Here is a 23,548-nt window from a genome sequence, read left to right on the forward strand (position 1 = left end):
TGCGCTCGGCAGACAGCGTGGCTGCATGTGTGGATAGTTTCTCCTTTTACAGGTAGGCGCTCATTTGTTTTAGTGATAGAAGAGGATTCAATGTGATTTTCAAATGTTTTTATTAAGAATACATTGTTCTTTTTTGTTTTTGTGACAAAGTCAGCCCGGCTGTGAGTGAAGTCAGTCAGTGTTGTGTTGTTGTTGTTAGGCCGATGCAGTGCTGCCGTCTTCCTCGTTCTCAGTCTACTCAAACACCAAGAGGAGTATTAATCAACTTTAATGACCAATAAGGGAACAAATATTCATCAAAAGGAATCACGTGTCACCATCGTTTCCCACGACGGTGCGTTCACGGTGACGACGGTTGACTCAGGAAGAAGAGGTTGTGGTTATCAGAAGGTTTTGAAAGATGATTTCTCTTAAATGAAACCTCTGAAATTACAATTCAAATAAATGAGTGTTTCTCAATATGAAACATTATTTGGGGTTTTAATTAATTGTACTTCCATTCACATACAGTCAATTTGAACACTTTATTTTCTTTATTCATTCTTCTTAATTTCACTATTATTAATATTATTTCAATAAATATATAAATCCGCTGTCTTCCACAATTCAAGCTTGGAAAGATTTTGACAACTTTTTACTGTCTCAGCTAAAATCAAGTGATAAGGAACAGAATCTTTCTATTCAGCGCTGGTGACCTCAGTGGTGTGTTCAGCCAATCACAGCGCAGAGACTGGAAACAGGTGGTGACCACCAGGATATAACAACTAAACTGTCCTTATTTACAACGTATAACATCTTATAAAACAAATTAATCAGTGATGTATTGTTGGATTTCTTCCAAATAACAACATACATTATTTAGCTATTTGGCTTTCATCAACATTTCAAAAAATTATGTATGGAGTCATGTACATTTTATTTATTTATAGCAATGAGCCCACAGAAAGTTATTTCCTCCCCCTCATTTTTGTTTTTGATTTAGCTCCTTTCAGATTTTGTTTTTCTGACCCTCAACTTTAGTGTTTTGGTTCAGTCTTGTCGTTTCCAGCAGCAGCAGGCTGCTGTAAAACCAACTGTCCACTTCCTGTCCACTTCCTGTCCACTTCCTGACCACTTCCTGTCCACTTCCTGACCAGCAGCAAACAGACACTGAGAGACTATAGCAGCGGGGAAATTGAACAACTTAAAGAAATGCAAAAAGTTTTTCTCAGGACTTGTAATGTAACAACTACTTACAGTGAGCTAGATGGAATTAGTTTTTTGGTTATCTGTCTACTTTGGCCTGCTGGTCTTTTATTGTCATTGTAAGAGTCCAATAAGTTCATAAAGGATCGATTTATTGACATGGAATCAAAAAGGAGACGATAAAACTGAAACGTGGAGATAACTAAGCAACATTAAGGCTTACGGACGCTGTTGTTCCAATAATCACGTTAAAGCACAGACTCTGATGTAACATACGTGATGTCTCCTACTCCAGGAAGTAGTCGGACCCTTAGCAACCACCTAGCAACAGAGAGGATTTCTAGTCTCCAACTGAATAAATACAGAACATAGAAACACTAAACTGATCAGCGAGCTCAGTCTGGTTGGAACAAAGATATCTGAGGAACAAAGATATCTAAGGAACAAAGATATCTGAAGAACTAAGATATCTGAGGAACAAAGATATCTGAGGAACAAAGATATCTGATGAACAAAGATATCTGAGGAACAAAGATATCTGATGAACAAAGATACCTGAGGAACAAAGATATCTGATGAACAAAGACATCTGATGAACAAAGATATCTGACGAACAAAGATATCTGAGGATGTAACTAAGGATGTTAAGTGCGTGACTATCCGTGGTGTTACGGTACGGGTGCTCGGAGCGACCAAAAAGGACCAAAAGAGACCCGACTTCACCAAATGGGTCATTTAATAGAACTAGAACAAGTAGAAACTACATTATTTTACATATATGAAATTCTATTCTAATTATATTTTCCATTGAGGAGGCAGAGTCATATTTGTAGTGATGAGCAGCGGGATGTTATGATGATTTGTTCCAAATGTACAGTTGACCAATCAGATGTCTGGGGGCGGAGCTACTGGTTGTATTGTGTTTTGGTAAAAGGATGTTATGGTTAATGTGTCTCTCTTCTATCTCATGATGTACGTTGTTGTTGTTGTTGTTGTTTAAAAAAAAATCTCTTTGTAAAGCTCGACGCCGTCCTCGTACATCCGCTTACTGCCTCTGTCGTTGAAAATCCCCCGAAACAGAGGTGCTGGGGATTATCATGAGGAAGATTACTGAGGTGCCTGTACGTGTGTGTGTGTGTGTGTGTGTGTGTGTGTGTGTGTGTGTGTGTGTGTGTGTGTGTGTGTGTGTGTGTGTGTGATTTCAGTCATCAGGGTCACAAAAGCAGCTGTTTGGACTGAAAACATGTTCAGAGTGACAACAGAGAAGGAGCGAGGTGGTGAGCAAATCAGAGAGTTGTAATATCAAAGATGGACGCACCAAAACAAAGCGATTGTTGTCATATTTGTCATTGTTTGCCATTTGAAGGAAACATTGCTATCAGTGTCTCGTACGACAGAGACAGTTAAATGTTGCGATAGTATCTGCATGGTTTGTAATTTCTGAGTTTATATTAGAGGCACCGATGTCAGTACGAGGAATTCATTTTATAAATAAGATTATTATGATTGTTTCTTTGATGCTACTCTATTTATGTCTCAGTAAAAGAGTGTTTTTGCATTTTGTCCCCCCCTAAACTTTAGGAAACTTGACAAGCAACAACAAAAATATTGTAGTGTAATTTCCTCCTTTATATAATTAAAAAAAAATAAAAAGAATTGAATACATAACATTTTAAATTCAGAATAAAGCTTTAATAAATAACACACTTTCTTTTTTTTATTACTAATCGATTAAACTATCTAGACTGCAGTATGGCTCAGATGGATGTTCTTTAAATCTTATTACAATATAGCACGTTATGCACAGAGCTCACTCTCATTGGGCAGCTAAAGATAGCTGTAAGTCCCGGTCTGGGACTCTTTAGTGTGTGTTTGCATAGCTTTCCACTATTTTACATGTAAATATTTAACCCCCGTGTGCAGAGCTCTGGAAAGTCTCCCGCCCTCCTCCACAAACACTGACAAAGCCTCCTCATTCTTTCCACGAAGTTCACCTGAGCCGAGTACACATTCACAAACGGTCATCTGATGAATGAGAGGCCTTTTTTTTTTTCTTCCTCTAAGAAACACTTTTAGCTTTCCAAGCACTCATATATCATCACAGACATAGTAAACTTGCATATATTATATTTTTTATATAGGACTTCCATTATTTATGGCCTGTTTGGTCTATGAGTCATTCTATTGACAGATATTTTTTGTTTAACAAGTGTTCGTAGCTTCAGGTCTGAAAAATGATGAAGGCCGAAGTGTCTTCAGCTGCAATACCAGCGAGTGCCACTAGAGGTCGGCTCCAAAAAGCCTCCGGCTCCATAGACTCCCATTCAACTTCTCTCATCAAATCCAAAGTGAATAAAATGTGTCCATCAGTTATCTCGGTGTTGTTAGCTAAAGTCACTCCTTCTTATTAGTTTTCTGGAGGTCCATCTGAAAATAATCCCTCATTCATTAGAAAAGAAGATTCAAGAAGACCTGTTTTTGGGGGCGTGTCTGTTTGATTGACAGGCCTGCGGTGCAGTCAGGTTACAGCTATCGGTGGGCGGGACGTAGTATCGTCAGGTTTCCGATCACATCGGTCAGATCCACCTCTGGCTCCTCCCCCAGCTCGTCCAAATATGGTCACTTCCTGCTCCAAACCGCTCCGAACTAGCAAAGATGGTGACGGACAGAATCTGAACTGGAGGATTCATAATGTTCACAAACCAACGGGTGAAGTCACTGTTGGTTACCGCTTGGTAACTCCAGGCCAGTTTACGAGGATCTTTAGCATGACGGATAATTACCATTTTTTTTGTTTAGTTTTTCTGTCTGCTCATTTGTTTGTCAGCAGCATTATGGGAAAACTGCTGGCCTGATTTTTATGAAACTTGGTGGAAAGGTGTAGATCGGGCAAATAAGACCGAGACCCTGTTACATCTTTAAAGTGGATCCGAAACAGTGCAGGTCCACGAATTATTTTTCACTCACCAAATGCCATTTTACGATCCAGCAGATCGCATTAAAGTGCAGTAGTGACAAAACCAGCTATTCAAGAAACACTATGCAGTGTTTCCCAGAGGCGGAAATGTTTTTAAAGGACACATCTGGTGTTCGCTTTGAAGGTCTCCGTGTCCCAGAATCCATCTCTCTAGCTGCATGTTTTAAAAATGCTAAATGGATGAGCGTGTCTATTTCACGCTTTGCTGTGATATACTGGGTTGTATTTTGACACACAACAGGTACACAGTTGTGTTTAAATGTATCACTTGAGTCAATCTTAAACTCCCTGAGACAGAAAGTGAAAGTCATCCCGAGAGTTATATTTAACTGTGTTAACAAACTGATCAGAAATAAGTAGAGATTCTGGAGAGAGTCCATCAGAACAGTGGGAACACGAAACGGGCAACCAGTCGCAAAGTGTGAAATAGACCCGCTTTGGCCTGTCTAAGTGGGAGGGTTACATGTTTTGAAAGCGTGAAACCGACGTGCACGTGAATGTCATGTGACGTGGGATCATGTGATCAAGGTCCCGCAACGGAGGCAACAAAGGACATTTTTTCACGGTCATAGGAGGTGGAAGGAGTGGCATTAGTCACAGACAGCCAGGCAGGTCAATGAGGTTCAAATCTGAATTTTGTGGATTTTTTTTTAACCCCATCCACGTGTTTTTAGCTATAAATGTCCTTTTCCTGTAAGTCACATGACTCTACGCATGCAGCAGGTTTTAAGTTTGGCCCACTACAGGAAAACGTTTAACTCTCACGCCTTTACAGGCCAAAGCGGGTCTATTTCACGCTTTGTCGTGATACCGGGTTGAATTGGGTACAATAGATAAAAAATGTTACAGCACTGACATCTGTTTGATTTCAGTCTGTTTTATTTCAGTCTTCTGCGTCCTTCAGTTCCCTCTCGGTTGACACAAAGACACTCTTCAGGAAAACGTCCCCTCGTCTTCGCATGAAGACTGAAATACTGTACGTGTCACCGTGTTGACATGCAAATACGCAGAGTACTGTCATCGCATCTCTCCCTCACCTTCCCCCATAATGGTCGGGGATTATCATCGTAGACGGCAGCTGTTACGTAACAGCAGCACACACACACACACACACACACACACACACACACACACACACACACACACACACACACACACACACACACACACACACACACACACACACACACACACCGTGGTGGAAAAACACATAGTCGTAAAATAGTTGTTTCGCGGTAAAGGGAATAATCTGCTAAGCTTTCCGTATTTGCACTATAAGCAGGGACATGTAAACACATCATAGGTTGACGTGTGCTGGATTTCTGAGGCCAACATCAATACGTGAGCGTTATTAACGTCAACGTTTTTGGTACGCAGCACTTAAAGTTGGTTGTTGAAGGATTGCGGAGTAGTTATGGAGTGAAAAAAAAAAATCGAACCGAGTATTCTCTGTTGGATAAATAGCTTAAAATGTTTATTTTCTGAAGCATTAATCTGACAAAGAAAAGATGCTGTGGTCGCGTTTATTCGTTTTCAGTGAGTTTTAAAAAAAGAAGAAGATTTTCCTATAACTCGGAGCAACGGTGCTGCATGGGCCGAAGTAGAAGCCACAATCCGAATCACAGGGTGGCATCACATGACATATTTTTTTTCACTTACTTTAATATTTGGTATTAGGCCTGCTAAATACCATACATGTTAATCCTGGACCGTCTGTACTGTGGGACTTCCCGTTGCTATCGTGCTGTGGATTTATCTAAGTCTCATAAATGTTGGGTACACCAACATGAACTCTCTCTGGACAGTGGCAAATTTTTTATTTGTCACATTCTTTCGTTCTAATTTTGTACGTAAAGTGTTGTTTCAGGCGTTGTAGTTTGTGAGAGGCTTCGGCTCGTCAGCTCTCACAGTTTTGGAAATATATCCAGACGTATCGTGGTTGCGGTGACAGATCTGGGTTTCATAGGAGAGTGGAGCGTTGGCCTCAGCAGACGTCTGCGCTCTCCGAGTGCCCTCGTCGTTTTATTTATTATCAATCCAGCCGTTTAGTAATCGGTGTTGGTCAGAGTGAAGCTTTTGTCTCTGTTGTCGTCCTCCACGTCTTTGTGTTAGTTTATAGACGGTTGTCTGCTTCTTAGAGAAACGGCTCCATAGACTCCCATTCAACTTCTCTCATCAAATCCAAAGTGAATCAAATGTGTCCATCAGTTATCTCGGTGTTGTTAGCTAAAGTCACTCCTTCTTCTTAGTTTTCTGGAGGTCCATCTGAAAATAATCCCTCATTCATTAGAAAAGAAGATTCAAGAAGACCTGTTTTTGGGGGCGTGTCTGTTTGATTGACAGGCCTGTGGTGCAGTCAGGTTACAGCTATCGGTGGGCGGGACATAGTATCGTCAGGTTTCCGATCAGATCGGTCAGATCCACCGCTGGCTCCTCCCCCAGCTCCCTCTGGTGTGAATGAGCATGTTTCTTGTTTAATATTTAAGCATCTTGTTTCGTAAGTGACACAACAAAATCTACCTCACTATGCTATTTATCCATAAAAAAGAGAAAAAAAAGAATATAAATAGCCGCCATTGCATCTTTATGAATAGTCCTCCAAAGGCTTCGACCTACAACAGCAAAACTAAGGGATGATTCATGGTCACCTGAGGCAGCACTAGCCTAACCTAGCCTGATCTTAAAGTTAAAGTCTCCCAAACCCAAACTGAGAGTCGGTTCCACAGGAGAGGGAACCTCAAAGCTAAGCATTTTTGGACCGGTGGATAAATTGAGTGTCACAACTCCACAAAACAAGTTATTTCTCTATCAGAATTTGATCCATTTTGGTCTGATAACATTGGAAAAGTCGAGAAGAACCACGTGATTTGAATTATTTCAACCTTCAAGGTCAGCATTTCTCTGTGAAGCATCAGAGTTCAGATTTGTTGTTTTCTCAGTTTACCTTCAGCTTGTACTTCTGCGAGACGCAGCATAAACTGATATGTGCAAACTCAGCAAAACCTGCTCCTCCAAATACCTCAGGGTGACACACTTCTGTTTCTACGCTATAAGATGTTTTACCATCCAGCCTCGGAAACGCAACAGAAAAACAGAGTGACTTTGTCCTTCAGTAGTTTTTAAAACTGGAGGCCCAGAAATTCATCAGGATTTAATACTTATTTAGTTTTATTATTGCGTTTGTATTTTCATGGTCACTTATCAAGAAGCATTAACATAAGACCTGCTGATATTTCTACCCCGAGCTGATGAGACTTTTCTGTTATATTGGAGAAAAGTGAAAAACAAGATGTCCTAAATAATGATATTCTGCTGAGTATGATTCTTAATTAGTTTTTATGTTTAACCACATTGAAATGATTTGTCCAAAATAAAATTATTTTCCGTTTTCTAGCTTCCCTTTATGTTTTTAATTTAATCTTATTATTATTATTATTATTATTATTATTATTATTATTATTATTATTATTATCTTGTCAACTGATAACTTTTATTAAACATCTGACGTCAGTGAAAATGAAAATAGGGTTAAAATCTAATCTGTCGCCGTTCTCATGATTGTGTTTTAATGTGTCAGTGGATTTTCATATCTCAGAATATTACAGAATTGATTAAATTAAAGAGTTTCACATGTTTTCCACATGTTACAACATCTGAATAACAAAATATGTGGAAGAGTTTTCACATTGGCTTCCCACATTACAGCATAAAAATATTCCAAAAACACGTTTCCAATGTGCCGAATCACATGTGATCAGGAGTTTTTGCACATGTAAAAGTGAGGAAGATGTAATCAGAGTATTTTTTGCTGTCATTCATGAGCTCTAAAATAAATCCTCTTGTTCTGTTTACGTGTTGAACTACGGCTTTATTAGGGATATATATATATATATACATATATATATATATTTTTACATTGACGAGCGCTGAGATTGAACATCATCACCACGACCCTCTCTGGGCTAAAAAAAACTATTAACTAAGATAACAGGATAACAGATAACATGTCTTTAAACTTCTACTTTAAACTAACCGGTTTAATAATAATAATAATAATAATAATAATAATAAACTTTATTTGTAGAGCACCTTTCATACAAGAAATGCAGCTCAAAGTGCTTCACAGCAAGAAAATTACATATAAACAGATTCAAAGAAACATTTAAAAAAAAAAAGAAAAAAAAAGAGATGCATAAGAAGGTTTAAATTAATAACGTTAAGTTTTTACTGTGTAATTGGTTGTGCCAACATTTTTTTTTACAAAAAAATGCTGTAACACAGTAGTGCGATGAGTGTTACTATCCGCTGTAGAAGCAGGGCATGCTGGGTAATGCCAGCGGTTTTGATTTGAGTGACTTTGAACGAAGCAGCACTGCATCAGGAATCCAGTTTTTATTATAAAGTTTTATTAAGTTTGTTTAGTGGAAAGAAATGTGCTTTAGTTTTAAAGGATTTGATTTTCCCTCCTCAGCATTTCTAGAGGACGATGGGAGAAGAGATGAAGTGAACCCACCTCCCGTCGGATTAATATGTTTAATATCTGACCTTTGACCTCGGCGTCAGAGCTCGCGGGGAAACGTCCCTCTCCGATGCCACGCGTCCGTTTCAGTGTAACGAACCTCGCGCTGCTCTTTGAGACATGATGGATTTCTTCTTCCAGCGTCGCTTCGGTCGGCGCCACAAAGCCAAGAAGCCGCCCGCCGGCGCCGCAGTTCAGACCAGCAAAGCCAGGAGGCGCTCCAGCGTCGGGCTGCCCTCCGTGACGTTGGTGCAGTCCAGACGCTCCTCCGTCGGTCTGCCTCCGGTGGGTCCCGACCAGCGCCGGCGGCCCAGCGCGGGCCTGCTGGTGGCCAGCGGACAGAGACGGCAGTCCGTCGCCGAGCCGGGATCCTCCGAGGCAGCAGGGGGCGCCGTCAGGAGGGGAAGACGAGCCTCCCGCGTTCGCCGCGGGCTGGCGGTCCGATACCGACGCCCCTCCAGAGTCAAATCTATCGAACCGCACTTACTCGGATCGTCCATGCTGCTGGCGAGTGTGGTCCAGATGGGCGGGGGTTTCACGGAGAAGGAGGAGGAAGAGGAGGAGGAAGAGGATGTCTCTTCCTTCTGCTCCGAGTCGGACGGAGAAGAAGAAGAAGAAGAAGTCCAGAACAGAATGAATGAAATCGGCTTCAAGCCAACAGCTCAGTTACACCTAACGAGGTCGCTGATGATGGAGAACAGCAAAGCCCGCCCCTTGCTCCGCCCCCCTCGCTGCCTGAGGCGAAACTCCTCCCACCTCCTCCCGGCCGAGTCGGCGTTCCCGAGCAGCGAGACACGTTACAGCGTGTACGGCCGGTACAGCCCGCAAGGTAAACGCCACAGCGCTCCCAACAAACCCATCCAGACGTCGGCCACCAGCCCCAGTCTGGGTCTGACCTCTGACCTCAGACCAGCTGCAGATGTGACCTCATCTGGATCTGGACTCCAGAAGAGCTGCTCGTCACCGCTGGACGGACACGAGGAGGAGAGCATTTATTATGATCCGTATCTGGAGACGTGGGAGAACTTCCTGTTGTATGTAACACACACGCACGCACACACGCACGCACACACACACACACACACACACACACACACACACACACACACACACACACACACACACACACGCACACGCGCGCGCAGACACACACACACACATACAGCCGCACGCACACACACACACACACACACACACAGCCGCACGCACACACACACACACACACACACACACGCGCGCGCACACACACACACACACATACAGCCACACACACGCACGCACGCACGCACGCACACACACACACACACACACACACACACACACACACACACACACACACACCACTTTTCAGTCCCTCCAGGATTTTTGCTGAGTTTTATTTTGTGATAAAATTTTTTTTTTTTTTTCTGTGGATTTTCTCAAAAATTGCGATTTAATTTGAGTTTCTTGTGTAAAATTGTGGGAATTAAAAAAAAATTGCCAGTAGAGAAAGAAAAATTATATATATATTTTTTTAACCACTACCTGATAAAGGAATAAATGTGAAATCACTTCCTGTGATAATAATCCTGCTGCACATCACAGAAATATTTCAGTTCTAATCTTTAAAAAAAAAAAAAATCTATTTATTGAACTTATTAAACTACATCAGCTGTCAAAATAAGAGCTTTAGATGTTGTTTAATTCATGTTCATTCAACACATAGACCTGCTGGATGAAACCAACAAAGAGACGTCTCTGACAACTGGACGTGTGGACAAAACTCATTTAACATCCAGTAATATGGAATCACTTCCTCTGATCACAAACATTTAATCATCATTTTAATGTGAAGGACATCATAACTGAAAGGAACAGTTCTGTTATAACTGAATAACGTAGGGTTGTGCTGGTTGTTGCATTCGTAGACAAGATCTCCTTCCACAGGTAAAAACTATTCACTCCAAGCAATACAAGGTTGCTTTTTTTCAACATGAACAGTGTTTATTTAATTGACATTTGAAATGTTTTCACATCAAAAATGCCTCATTTTATGCAGGTAAAATAAGGCATCATACAAAATATCTAATTGCAACTTGGCACGCAAAAAGGTCTTTTTAAATATGAAATATGATTTTACACAGTTTGAACCAACATCTCTTATGTAACATTTATTTCATATTTATGTTAATAATTTATCGGCGCAGCCGGCTGTACTATTTGTTTTCAGTTTTTATTTTTATTCTGAAAGAGGCTTCTTTGTCTTTTAATCTATTTTTTCCCTCCTTTCTACTCTGAATAAATGATTACATAACGGCCGGCAGGATTTGAACCCGCTGTGCTTCTATCAGATGTCACAGACGACGTTATAAAAGAGGTTACGGCACCAAAAGCATCGTGAGAGAATCCAAAAGTAGTTCATAAAAATATGTCCCGCTGCGACCCTCTTAGTCACGACGAGGATTTATTTTCATATCAATGAAACTGGAGTTACAACATCGCTGTTACTCCTCCGCCAACCAGTCATGTTACAGTTTACAATCTGTCCAGACTCAAATTATGTGTGTTGTGACAGGAATCCTTATATGTGTTTTCATGTTGCTGCAAAAAATGTGAAATATGGTCACAATTTGTCCTTCTGCTCCTGAGTTCTGGTGTTGAATCACTGCCACGAAGGTGTTTTTGCTGATGGAACCAAAAAAGGCTGACCTTTGACCTTCAGGTCATCTTATCCTATTAGACATCTGTGTGAAGTTCAGTTACGACCACAAACGTGTTTTGCGTGATTCTTTTTTTTTTTTTTTTTTTTTTTTACAACGCTCTGTAAACATTGGGAAACTGAGAGGACCAGTTTCTGAAGTTTTGAAAGTGAAATGTGGTCCCATTCTTGCCTCCTTAATAACCCAGACCAGAGAGGCCTTGGCTACAGCCTCCATCCATCCAGGATGTGAAGCCTATTCGTTCACCTATTGGTTCATTCAAACACGGAGCTTTTTATGTGGAACATTTAAACAAATAAACAATGTGCTTGAATGAAATGTGCTGGACAGCAGCTGTCTGTCTGGTGTTGAACGCAAATACATTACATCAATATTTTTTGGAAATGTAAATGATGGTTGGTATGCAAATATTGTACACGCATGTAAATTTAGCACAGTTTGCAACTCTACGGCTCAGGACTACAAACAGTGACAGTTGTTGTTGTTGTTGACTGTCTTTATCATAGGAGTTAAAAAAAAAAAAAAATGTGTTCATGAGTAAAATGTCCCCCAAAAATCAAAAAGTGATTAAATGTGGCTAAAACTGACTGAAATTTGACTTTTGATCTCAGGATAAAGGTTTAATAAAAGAATAAATGATCACTATTTATATAGATTTGAATGGAAATAGTTTGTGTATATGCGTCAATACTGAAACGGACTCCACACAGATGTGTGTGTTTTTGTGTGTATGTGGTTTATTAAACTGCCACAAATAATTTGCATATTAAAATATGACCATTTTCTTTCACATTCATATGGTATCGGAACAAAATGCATATTTCTGCTCATTAATGTCTCAGTATTCAAAACCGTGAATTAAATGTTAAATATTTTCTTGCGTCCTTGAATTTTACCATCAAGAAGAAAACAATCATCCACAAAATGGGTGTTTGTGTTTTTGTGTGTTTTCAGGAAAGCGATCGCTAAGTCGGGCCTCCACCATCTGCCCTGCCAGCCCAGCACGTCCTCCCTGAACCGGGCCGACCCGGAGGCCCACGTCCGCAGCACCGTGGACTGGACGGTGAGTCGCAGGATCGCCACGACAACACAACACAACACAACAAATGTCAAATGTCAAGTGTCAAGTGTCAAGCACAAGAACTCCTCCTATAACCTCCTTCTCTTCAGTCTTTTGTTGGGATTTAGACACTTCATTGTTTTGTTTTGTTAACTTTTTATTTATAATCACATAACAACTCTATTCTTTAGTCATTGACAGTGTTTTATATATATATATATACACACACACACACACACACCACATTGATGTGTAAACATGTACACATTTGGGATGGGCATTTCAAGCAAAACTACTATTTGAATTTTAATATATAGTATAATATATATTTAGGTACATCACTTTCTGACCGGAGTAAAGCATTACAACTAGGCGCATTTAAAAACAGGAAATAAGGAAGAGTCGCATATAGGAATTGATCTTGTAGATTATAACGATTTATTTGAATAGTAGCCCCGTCACTACTATATATACATTCTTAAATATACATACTTATGCTTTTACACATACTTATAAAATGTTTTTGTTTTTTAACCCAGGAAATGCGTTTTTGGGAGATATATACTTTATAATCCCTCATTCATTAGAAAAGAAGATTCAAGAAGACCTGGTTTTGGGGGCGTGTCTGTTTGATTGACAGGCCTGTGGTGCAGTCAGGTTACAGCTATCGGTGGGCGGGACGTAGTATCGTCAGGCTGGCTCCTCCCCCAGCTCGTCCAAATATGGTCACTTCCCGCTCCGAACCGCTCCGAACTGGCAAAGATGGTGACGGACAGAATCACGTCAGTGATGTCACAGTGATGACATCACGTCTGTCTTCTGCATGATGAATTACAAACTGATGAATCAGCGCTTCAGTGTTCAGCAACAGTGACAGAAAACAGTCGTGTTTCAGTGTCCATCCTCCTCTGTGTGTGTGTGTGTGTGTGTGTGCGTGTGTGTGTGTGTGTGTGTGTGTGTGTGTGCGTGCGTGTGTGTGTGCGTGTGCGTGTGCGTGCAGGAGTCGGCTCTGTATGGAGATCATATCTGGTTTGAAACCAACGTATCTGGAGATTACTGCTACGTGGGAGAACAACTCTGCATCGCCAGAGCGCTGGTGAGTATCTCCATCTGATGATCTTCCTCTTCCTCTTCCTCTTCCTCCTGTCTCTCTATGTATGTTCTATTTTTTATCAGAGCTATGCAGCACTTTTCGTACATTTTCACGCAGTTCAAAGTGCTTTACAGATGATTGACAGGCCGAGAATAAAACGGACAGTCGTAGACCAGAAAAATAAAATACATTTAAGAACAAAATCAAAACACACTTACAAACAAATTAAAGGGACAATAAAACTATTTAAAAAAAACCAACAACTTATTTTTCTGCTTTATAGCTCTCCAACATCAAAAGAATGAAAACGTCCTTTTCATTTCGCAGTCGTTCGTTTATTTTCATGGCTGCACGTGATGCCGATGACGCAATCACAACCGGTGCAAAATACATGTGCAAACTTTTTGGAATAAAAAAAACCCAACAATTTCGCAGCCTTTATATGGAGCTCTTAGTAAATCAGGTCCTAGATGTATAACATGCACACAAAAAAAGCAAAGCACGAACAAAACACCTGACGGAGGTTGATGCGTCCGAAATGAGTCGAGAGAGAGAAACATGGAAAATATATTTGAACGCTAAACACACCAACACTCGCAGACACATTTCATACAAAGCTCTTTAAAGTTTGTCCAGCAGTGAAACGCTCGTCCTCCCACATCAGAGCCAGGAGCTGCCGAGTGTCTTATTTCACATCAGATCACTAACGGACATATTTTTAGCGACAGCGGCTAAAAGCTGATGTCTGGTTGCCGGTCCGTTAAGAGCTTTTAAAACCTTCTGTTGAGTCCTGCTTTTCTATTTTACGTAGGTCTATTTTTATTTTTGTATTATTATTATTCAGGCAAAACTCCCGAGAGATGAATTAAAGTTTATATTTCGGTTCTGTTGTCTTGTTAATGGTATTAAACTTTATTTATAGTGCAGCCACGTCATGCAGGTCAAAAGCAGTTCAGTCCAAGTACTTAAGAACAGCGCTGCCAAACATTTGGACTACTTTCAAAATTATTTGTAGTATTTTAGTATCTATTCTAGAAATATACTTACTTTATATCACAGTATAAATGTTGGGGAAGTATACAGGTATAAAAAAAAAAAAAAAAAAATATATATATCCAATGTACAACCTCCAAACCAGCAGAATGAAGAGACCAAGTTAATTAGTGCCTATTGATGGCTAGAAATAACATTTATTTTCAATAAAATATGCAGTTTTGGAACATTTCAGTAAAGATAGATAAACAAAAAACAAAAAAAACTGTAACTCAAAACCATAAGTGTACAAAATAATAAAGTTGGTTTATGTACAATCCACAGATGCTTGTGTATTCATGAAAGATGTGTCGTATAATGACTGACTATGATTTTGCATATTTCATGTATGAGTTTACAGCTCATCACACAGAGTAAATTAAAGGAGCCGAATCCATGATTCTTAAATATTTGGGGGTATTTTTGCTTGTGTGTTGCAACCTATAGATATTTGGACATTTTAAAGTCAAGAGAAATATCTTTTTATTTTTGTACATTTGTTTAACTTCCTTCTCCTCGATTATTTCCTGGTGTTCAGAGCAACAACAAAAAAACAGTGCCGGGAAGATAAAGTTGCTTTAAGGGTGCAACAATTCTCTGAAAGGTAGCATTTCGTTATATTTGTACTCATGTCAGCACCTCCAGTCATGACATGTCATCTGTGTGCTGAATCTGTGCTGCTTTCAGTCTGCATCATTTCTCTTTCCAGTACAGGACTGACACCCGGTGGTCAGAGGTGGTATTACAGCTCCATGTTTCATTGTCAAAAATCCCTTCTCGCCTTTGAGAGCCATACATTTATTGACTTTTGTTTCTTTTTCTTGTGATTTTTTTTTTTTCCAGAACTGATTGTTTTCCTTCTTCTTTTCTGTCTCTCCAGCAAAAGTCCGTCAACCGGAGGAAGTGTGCAGCCTGTAAGATCGTAGCTCACACCATCTGTATAGAACAACTGGAGAAGGTAATTATTTGAACTCTTCTTTTATTCCAAATACTTTAAAGCATTTTATCAAGGGGGCTGTTTCAGAAAATGTAAAAATTAGCTCGTCGTTAAATGTACAAATTTAGTCGTCATAGAATAACAACGGAGATGAGAAGATTTCGAAAACTGTCTTGAAAAAGGAGATTTAGGAATGAATAGTCAACAGTCAACAAAAAAATTGTTGGTGAGAGGAGAAAAGATGGATTACTTTAAACCTTGTAGTTTTTTTTTTTTAACTTCACTCCTCACGTCTATAGTTCAGTGTTGTTTTGGTGGTCCTTTTACTGTCCTCCCTGTCTGCCCTGCAGTTCCCCAGCTCTAAAGCCACTCTGCTGGACGACACGCTGCCTCTCAATGACTCCACCTTTAGAGTGAGACACACAAAAAAAGAACCCCAAAAAACTCTGCTTCCTCTCCTTCCTCCTCGTCGGCGACCCCGAGAAAATAATCCGTGTAGTCTTCACATGTAGTTTGTGGACGCTCTGAAATTTTGCATCGTTATAAAAAAAAAAAAAAAAGGCTCATTTTCTTTTCCTTTGAATGACGTAAAACCTTCCGTCTCTGGTGTGATTATTCCGCCGAGTTAAAACGAGTGGAACTCCAAATCAAGGTGTCTCCAGGTGATTTTCCCTTCTTGAAACCGGCCTGATCGCTGGATGCCGTCAGGGTTTTTAACAGCGGTGCGTTCAGTCCTGCTTCCTGACTCCCTTCTCTCGCCTCTTTCCCTCTCTGCTCTCCTGCAGATTAACTTCCGCTGTAAGCCGTCGTTCAGAGAGTCGGGATCCAGGAACATCCGGGAGGTGACTTCTTTCAAGTTTCTTTTTTTTTTTTTGCACAGAAATCGAATAAACTGCATTAAAGTTATTATGGTGACCAATATTTTTGAGTTTAAATGCTTAATTTTTGTGGTTTGCGTGTGTTTCCAGCCCATCGTGGTGCATCATCACTGGGTGCATCGCAGACGGCAAGAAGGAAAATGTAAACAGTGTGGGAAGGTGGGTGGTAATTATGTTACTATTTATATATTAACCTTTAATTTTATGAGAATGTTTTTAAGCTTCAGGCCATAAATACAGTTTTAATACAGTAAAAACATTATAAGTTTTATCCTAAATTGCTTGAAGGTTCCTTTAACTCAAGAGATGTTAGACTTTTGTTTAATAGTAGTTTTCAGATGCAGTGAAGCACTAAAGTAGTTCTGTTCATGTTTCCTGTTTAGGGCTTCCAGCAGAAGTTTGCTTTCCACAGTAAAGAGATCGTCGCCATCAGCTGCTCGTGGTGCAAACAGGCTGTGAGTATGTCTGGAAGAAGACTCTGGGTTACAGATACAGACTGGATATAAAAGAGTTCGTAGATTCAGGTCTGTAAAATGGATCCGATCCAGAAGTGTCTTCAGCTGCAATACCAGCGAGTGCCACTAGAGGTCGGCTCCAAAAAGCCTCCGGCTCCATAGACTCCCATTCAACTTCTCTCATCAAATCCAAAGTGAAACAAATGTGTCCATCAGTTCTCTCGGTGTTGTTAGCTAAAGTCACTCCTTCTTATTAGTTTTCTGGAGGTCCATTCAAGGAACAAAAGGAAAAATGTATATGTTTATTAATATACACACACACATATATATATATATAAAATTGATGTGTAAACATGTACACATTAGGGATGGGCATTTCAAGCAAAACTACTATTTGAATTTTAATATATAGTATAACATATATATTTAGGCATGTAAAGCATTACAACCAGGTGCAGTTAAAGAGTCGCATGTGCGAATCGATCTTGTAGATTATAATAATTTATTAGAATATTCAAAATTCTTGCCCCGTCACTACTCTATATACATTCTTAAATATACATACTTATGCTTTTACACATACTTATGAAAATGTTTTTTTTAACCAAGGAAAGGCGTTTTGGGGAAATATATATTTTATAATCCGTCATTCATTAGAAAATAGGGTTCGTAAAATGTTGTAATTTGTACTCTATAGATGTAAATCGATTTTCATGTTGTACTGTTGCATCTCCCTCTTTAGTACCACAACAAGGTTTCCTGCTTCATGCTGCAGCAAATCGAGGAGGCGTGTCCAATCGGAGCTCACGCCGCCCTCATCGTTCCGCCGACGTGGATCATCCGGGTCAAACGCCATCAGGTAACACGGCAGTCCGCTTTCTGAAGTGCTCGCCTCATAACGCAATCCAGTTTCATACTGTATATGTGGGTGTCATTGTGTGCATAACGATGGACATTTATGGAGTGTTTTTCATTGTAAATGTCGCCAAAGGGAATCTTTTTTAATATAAAGATTATCGTACCGAGTACGGAGCCTTGTGGAACTCCATGACCAACGTTTCGAGAGGCATCAACGATGTGAACAAATTGAAATCTATCCAAAACCTCTATCTGTAAATCTCTAAAGCCTGACTGAAAATCTTCAAACTGGCCAGTCATGTGCAGAAAGTCACATAATTAATTTGCTTTTTTAAGCATTTTAGAAATAATTAAATTGAGATTGACTACAGGTCTGTGGTGTCCTAAAACAGCTGCATTAAGAGTAATCTTTTTAAAGAGAGTGTTTAATAAAGGCCTGTGTTACATATCCTGTTAGTCCAGATAGATCTGATCTAAAATGTAGCTGTTAATTAAGAGGAAAACATCCTCCAGCAAGTCGTGTTGGGACGGAGTCTTAAAACATAAGCTGATGATTTAGATCAAATGACGACCTTATTCTTGTATTCCTCTTTTTTAATGATGGATAATTTGCAGTTCTGGCATCACAGAGGGTTTTTGAAATGTACCAAGAAGCCTCCTCTGATTCATCACTTTCTTTTTTGTAAATGCCACATGTCAGATCGAGATCAAGAGTGGGACGATAACACAATGGGTTTGGTAACATTTGGAGAAATTGAGTGTAGTCGTGAATTAAATGCAGTGCTGAAGCTGTCACAGTCAGCCAGTATCATCCCTCTGAGGACTAAATCAGATAAACAGTCAGACTGGGATACCAGAGGCTTCATTCACGCCAAAGGCCTGATGGGGTTCTGAGTTTGGTCTCAACTAACCCTGTCAGGCGCTCCTCCTGAAATCACATGCATCCGTCTGTTCCTTGTCTCTGACAGTCATCTATGAAGTCGAGTAAGAAGAAGAAGAGGACGTCGTTCAAGAGGAAAAGCAGCAAGAAAGGAGCCGAGGTGAGTCCTGTGTTAACGTCACAGAGTCTCCTCCGGTCTCATGATTAAGTTCTTTGTTTCTGACACCGTCTTCGTTTGTTCATGTGCAAACACAGACCGAACATAAAAATATGTTCGTAGCTTCAGGTCTGAAAAATGGTTCTGATCCAGAAGTGTCTTCAGCTGCAATACCAGCGAGTGCCACTAGAGGTCGGCTCCAAAAAGCCTCCGGCTCCATAGACTCCCATTCAACTTCTCTCATCAAATCCAAAGTGAATAAAATGTGTCCATCAGTTATCTCGGTGTTGTTAGCTAAAGTCACTCCTTCTTCTTAGTTTTCTGGAGGTCCATCTGAAAATAATCCCTCATTCATTAGAAAAGAAGATTCAAGAAGACCTGTTTTTGGGGGCGTGTCTGTTTGATTGACAGGCCTGCGGTGCAGTCAGGTTACAGCTGTCGGTGGGCGGGACGTAGTATCGTCAGGTTTCCGATCAGATCGGTCAGATCCGCCGCTGGCTCCTCCCCCAGCTCGTCCAAATATGGTCACTTCCTGCTCCGAACCGCTCCGAACTAGCAAAGATTGTAACAGACAGAATCTAAAATATATACTCACTGCTGCGATTTCCCATGAGCAGTAATATATGTACGACTACTCTGTCTAGCTTCTGCATACTGTTGATTCGTTTCTTTATTTTCCTTCTTTCTTCATGATAAACTCATGAAACCTGCGGTTATCACAGAAAACCTTCAGAGAACCAGACATGAAAAGATCTTTAAAGTAATCAGTTCTTGGTTGAATAATTAGCTGCGAGCTTCTGAGCTTCTTTTTCTTCTTCTTCTTCTTCTTCTGTGACAGGAAGGACGCCAGTGGAAGCCGTTCATAATCCGACCAATCCCCTCAGCGCTGATGAAACCGCTGCTGGTGTTCGTCAACCCCAAGAGTGGAGGAAACCAGGTAATAAGGAAGCAGGTTATACTCCGCAGTCAGCCGATCACACTGCTGGTTTTAATCTACCGGCTAAGCAGTTATGGCGTAACTAAAACCAATTATTCAGCTAAGTGACTGAATTAGAGAGGAAGACTTAAAAAAAACAGTGTATAGTAGACACTAAGAAATCAGGGATTGGTGACTTTATTTCCACTTTGGGGCTTTAAAACTCTTCCTCAGCCTGAGGAGCAGTTTAACCAGCATCCACATCTCTCTGGATCACATTCATGTCTTCTGTCTCACAGGGCACGAAGATCCTGCAGTCCTTCATGTGGTATCTGAACCCCCGACAGGTGTTTGATCTGAGCCAAGGAGGACCGAAGGAGGGGTTGGTCCCTCTCACACACATGTTTGTATGGCTATCTTTGTGAGGACTTCCCAACCCCAACCTGAAAATCTCAAAAACAGTCCTCACTTTGTTGGTCTAAAACTCAAACCGGACCTCATAAAGATAGTTTAACAAGTACACACACACACTATTATGTCCAATATATTTTTTGCGGAACTGACCAGGAACCGTTGTGAATCTATTCTAGACTGGAGCTGTACCGTAAAGTCCACAACCTGAGGATCCTGGCCTGTGGAGGAGATGGCACGGTGAGGACACACACACACACACACACACACACACACACACACACACACACACACACACACACACACACACACACACACACACACACACACACACACACACACACACACACACACACACACACACACACACACAAATAAAATATAAGTGAAATATTATAAGAAATGCAGAGGACAGCAATTCATATTCAGGTTTGTAGATGCAAGTAACCTCAGAAAATACATATGATAGAAAAAACACCAATAAACACCAATCACTCATACAAATGTAATGATTTGTATTATTGGGAGGTAGTTTAAGTGACATGAGGACTTGTCGTCATGACAGGAACATGTACCGTTGTACCCTATAGACACATTTTAGATACTGTGTCCAAGATTCACACTAAAGGTTTGACACCGCCAGTGAAGACGGGGTTCAAATTTCAAACCAGATTTCTCCAGATTCTCGGAATCTTTTAATGATTTTATGAACCGTAGATGATGAAATCCACCAATTCTTTGTTACTGATCTGTTGCTATGGTAATCTAAGTAGTTGTGAGATGTTCCACCAGATGTGTGTTTTTTTTTTTACGTTATACATTTTTTTCCAGTCTTTTGTTAACCCTCTCCCAACTTTTTTGAGATGTGTTGCTACCATCAAATTCACATTTAGTCTTTTAAATATTTTAAATTAAATATGAGTTTGTGGGATTTGCAAATCATTGCGCTCTGTTTTTTATTGACATTTTACACAGCATCCCAATTTTTTGGGGGGGGAAATGTGGTTGTAGATGAATTTCATGGTGTCTTAGTGACATCCTGCTCTTCCAGCTGGCTCGAATTTGTGTGAAGCTTTGATTACCCAGCATGCCCCTGTTCTACAGAGCTGCTTGTGATGTTATCAAATGCTTGTTTGCTCAAGTGCCTCCGTAACCGTTCGGTGCGTTTGAGGTCAGATGACTCTGGAAGGTTTTCAGGTGTGTTTGAGCTGGTTATCCTGCTGCGGTTTAAATCCTTCTTCACAGGAGGCAGCAGCATGTCTCGGAGGAACGGAGTGATGCTTCTCCTCGTTTTAGGTGTCCATCTCCACCGTGGGTTCGATACACTGGGATATCATTATCTCTCCCGTTGGTCTCCTCACACACCACTTTGTTGCTGCCAGAAATCTCACACTTTGATTTATCAATCAATAGGACTTTTTCCCCAGTCAGTCGGTCCAGCGTGTGAACTTCTTCGTCAGCAGCGTTGTGGTGGAAACATGAGGCACATCCATGCTTTTTCTAGTTAACCGTAACAGCTGGTTCACTTACTTGAACAAACTTCCGATGAGCAGATTAAATGGATCTTTTAATGGAAAGATACAACTCCAGAAAATCGGTCTTTTTGGCCAAAGAGGCAACTCATTTACTGACCTAGAAATAGTACCGTATCTTCATTTTGTATGTCAGAACTTCTTGGTTTTTTTTTTCTAAAATGTAAGCACAACTAAACCAGTTTATTGTATTTATTAGATTTGTAGCAAGGTCATATTTTCATATGCAAATGAGGTTTGTGACAAACCTCAATCTAACTTGTGGTAAAAAATGAATTCTTTATTATTTATGCTGCAGGTTTGCTTCAAATTCAAATTCCATGTGTTTCTGGTAAATATTTCAGTGAGGCTGAACTCAATAATACAAAACACTGATGTATAATTAAAAATCATACAAATAATCCGCTCCAGTAGTTGATGTCACCAACAGGATGTGATGTCACCGTCAAAGCAATTCCAAACATTTTCAAAACCTTTCATCCTGGAGAGACTTTTCAAATCCTTCAACAAGCTCCGCCTACTTTCAGCTCGAAACACCATTCAAACTTTGAACAGGCCACAAGACACTCAGCTGTTACTGTGTTACTCAGTGTTTTGATATCTTTTACAGTTCATTGCTTTCTTTAATCAAAGAGTTATCAAATTTGATTCAATATTATTTAGGACTGAATTTTCAACCTCGACCAGAATGCTGCCAAACAACTCCTGTGGTGCGTTCAGGCAAAGCGGTATAAAAAAGGGGAAATAATACAATAACTATCTTGGGAATATAGAAATTATTCTATTATTGCCAGAAATGCTTTCTATAGCAAAGTTTTATAGTGAACCTTCTGCCATTAATGTCAAACTTGTGGTGTCAAACGTTTCATTATTGCCTGAATGTTTCTGGATGTTTTCCACATATCAATTTTTTTGGGGGTAATTTCCTGCTGCAAATATTTCACTTTAATAATGAAGTCTGTCGGACCAATATTATTTTTTTGAAGGTTGATTTTAGGAAAAATCTAATGCCAAAAAAAACAATTACATAAGCAATTATTTAAGGATGATGATGATAATACAGTATGTTCCAATTTTAATACATTTAAAATCTGAATGAAACCCTGACGATTGAGAACCTTGTAAATATTCAGCTGCAGAGTTATTTATGATGGGAACTGAAAACAACCTGTTGAAGATGGATGGAGGAACACGACCTTTTTCTAATTCTACATCTGTATGTGTGTTGAACCAGGTTGGCTGGATCCTGTCCTGTCTCGATGACCTGGCGTTAAACCCTCCTGTTGCCGTGCTGCCACTGGGGACAGGAAATGACCTCGCCAGGACCCTCAACTGGGGCGGGGTGCGTGAAAACATGAACAAGCACACTAACACGCAACTGAACTGAGTAAATACAGTCCAGTTACCTACCGCTGAAGTTGATCTGACTCAGCACTACTTCTGATGGGATTGGTTTTGGCTAACATCCTGTACCAGTTTCAAAATAAAAGCCCTCGTTTCAAACTAAAAGATGTAAAGTGTTTTCATACATGGGGCAGCCATGTACTAGGTTCTGACCTTGTCTTGTTTTTATTTCAAAGTTGCAATCCTGTTTCATGTTCATATACATACATTTACGCATGCATGTGGGCGTGTTTTATTGCAACTCTGCACGTGTTCCAGGGTTACACAGACGAACCTCTGTGTAAGATCTTGTCCCACGTCGAGGACGGAGCTGTCGTCCAGCTGGACAGGTGGAATCTACAGGTTGAACCAAACCACAGTGCAGGGACTGAACCTGACGAGCAGCAGACTGATAAGGTCCGTGCACACACACACACACACACACACACACACACACACACACACACACACACACACACACACACACACACACACACACACACACACACACACACACTCACTCACTCACTCACTCACTCACTCACTCACTCACAAACAAAATTCACTGGGTCCGAC

General features: G+C 40.3%; 1 protein-coding gene across 4 annotated transcripts in view; it reads left to right on the plus strand.

Moving 5' to 3' along the window:
• Positions 1-23,548, plus strand: part of LOC138631980 (diacylglycerol kinase zeta-like) — a 106,409-nt gene that overhangs the window by 25,206 nt on the left and 57,655 nt on the right. For 2 of the 4 annotated variants that reach the window (XM_069717212.1, XM_069717213.1), the window contains exons 1-15: positions 4-52; positions 8,634-9,715; positions 12,335-12,443; positions 13,441-13,536; positions 15,446-15,523; positions 16,288-16,344; positions 16,471-16,539; positions 16,764-16,835; positions 17,578-17,694; positions 18,662-18,733; positions 19,569-19,667; positions 19,946-20,028; positions 20,237-20,297; positions 22,824-22,931; positions 23,252-23,389. In XM_069717212.1, coding sequence (XP_069573313.1) covers positions 8,802-9,715; positions 12,335-12,443; positions 13,441-13,536; positions 15,446-15,523; positions 16,288-16,344; positions 16,471-16,539; positions 16,764-16,835; positions 17,578-17,694; positions 18,662-18,733; positions 19,569-19,667; positions 19,946-20,028; positions 20,237-20,297; positions 22,824-22,931; positions 23,252-23,389 — 2,073 coding nt within the window. In that variant the 5' untranslated portion in view covers positions 4-52; positions 8,634-8,801. Of the gene's footprint in view, positions 1-3; positions 53-8,633; positions 9,716-12,334; positions 12,444-13,440; positions 13,537-15,445; positions 15,524-16,287; positions 16,345-16,470; positions 16,540-16,763; positions 16,836-17,577; positions 17,695-18,661; positions 18,734-19,568; positions 19,668-19,945; positions 20,029-20,236; positions 20,298-22,823; positions 22,932-23,251; positions 23,390-23,548 lie in introns of those variants that run through there. The other 2 variants (XM_069717214.1, XM_069717215.1) reach the window with 1 other exon arrangement.

Source organism: Brachyistius frenatus, unplaced genomic scaffold (assembly GCF_029030835.1).
Source record: "Brachyistius frenatus isolate BFR_SWC_R1_liver_20210118 unplaced genomic scaffold, ASM2903083v1 Contig_170, whole genome shotgun sequence".
NCBI classification, from domain to species: domain Eukaryota; kingdom Metazoa; phylum Chordata; class Actinopteri; family Embiotocidae; genus Brachyistius; species Brachyistius frenatus.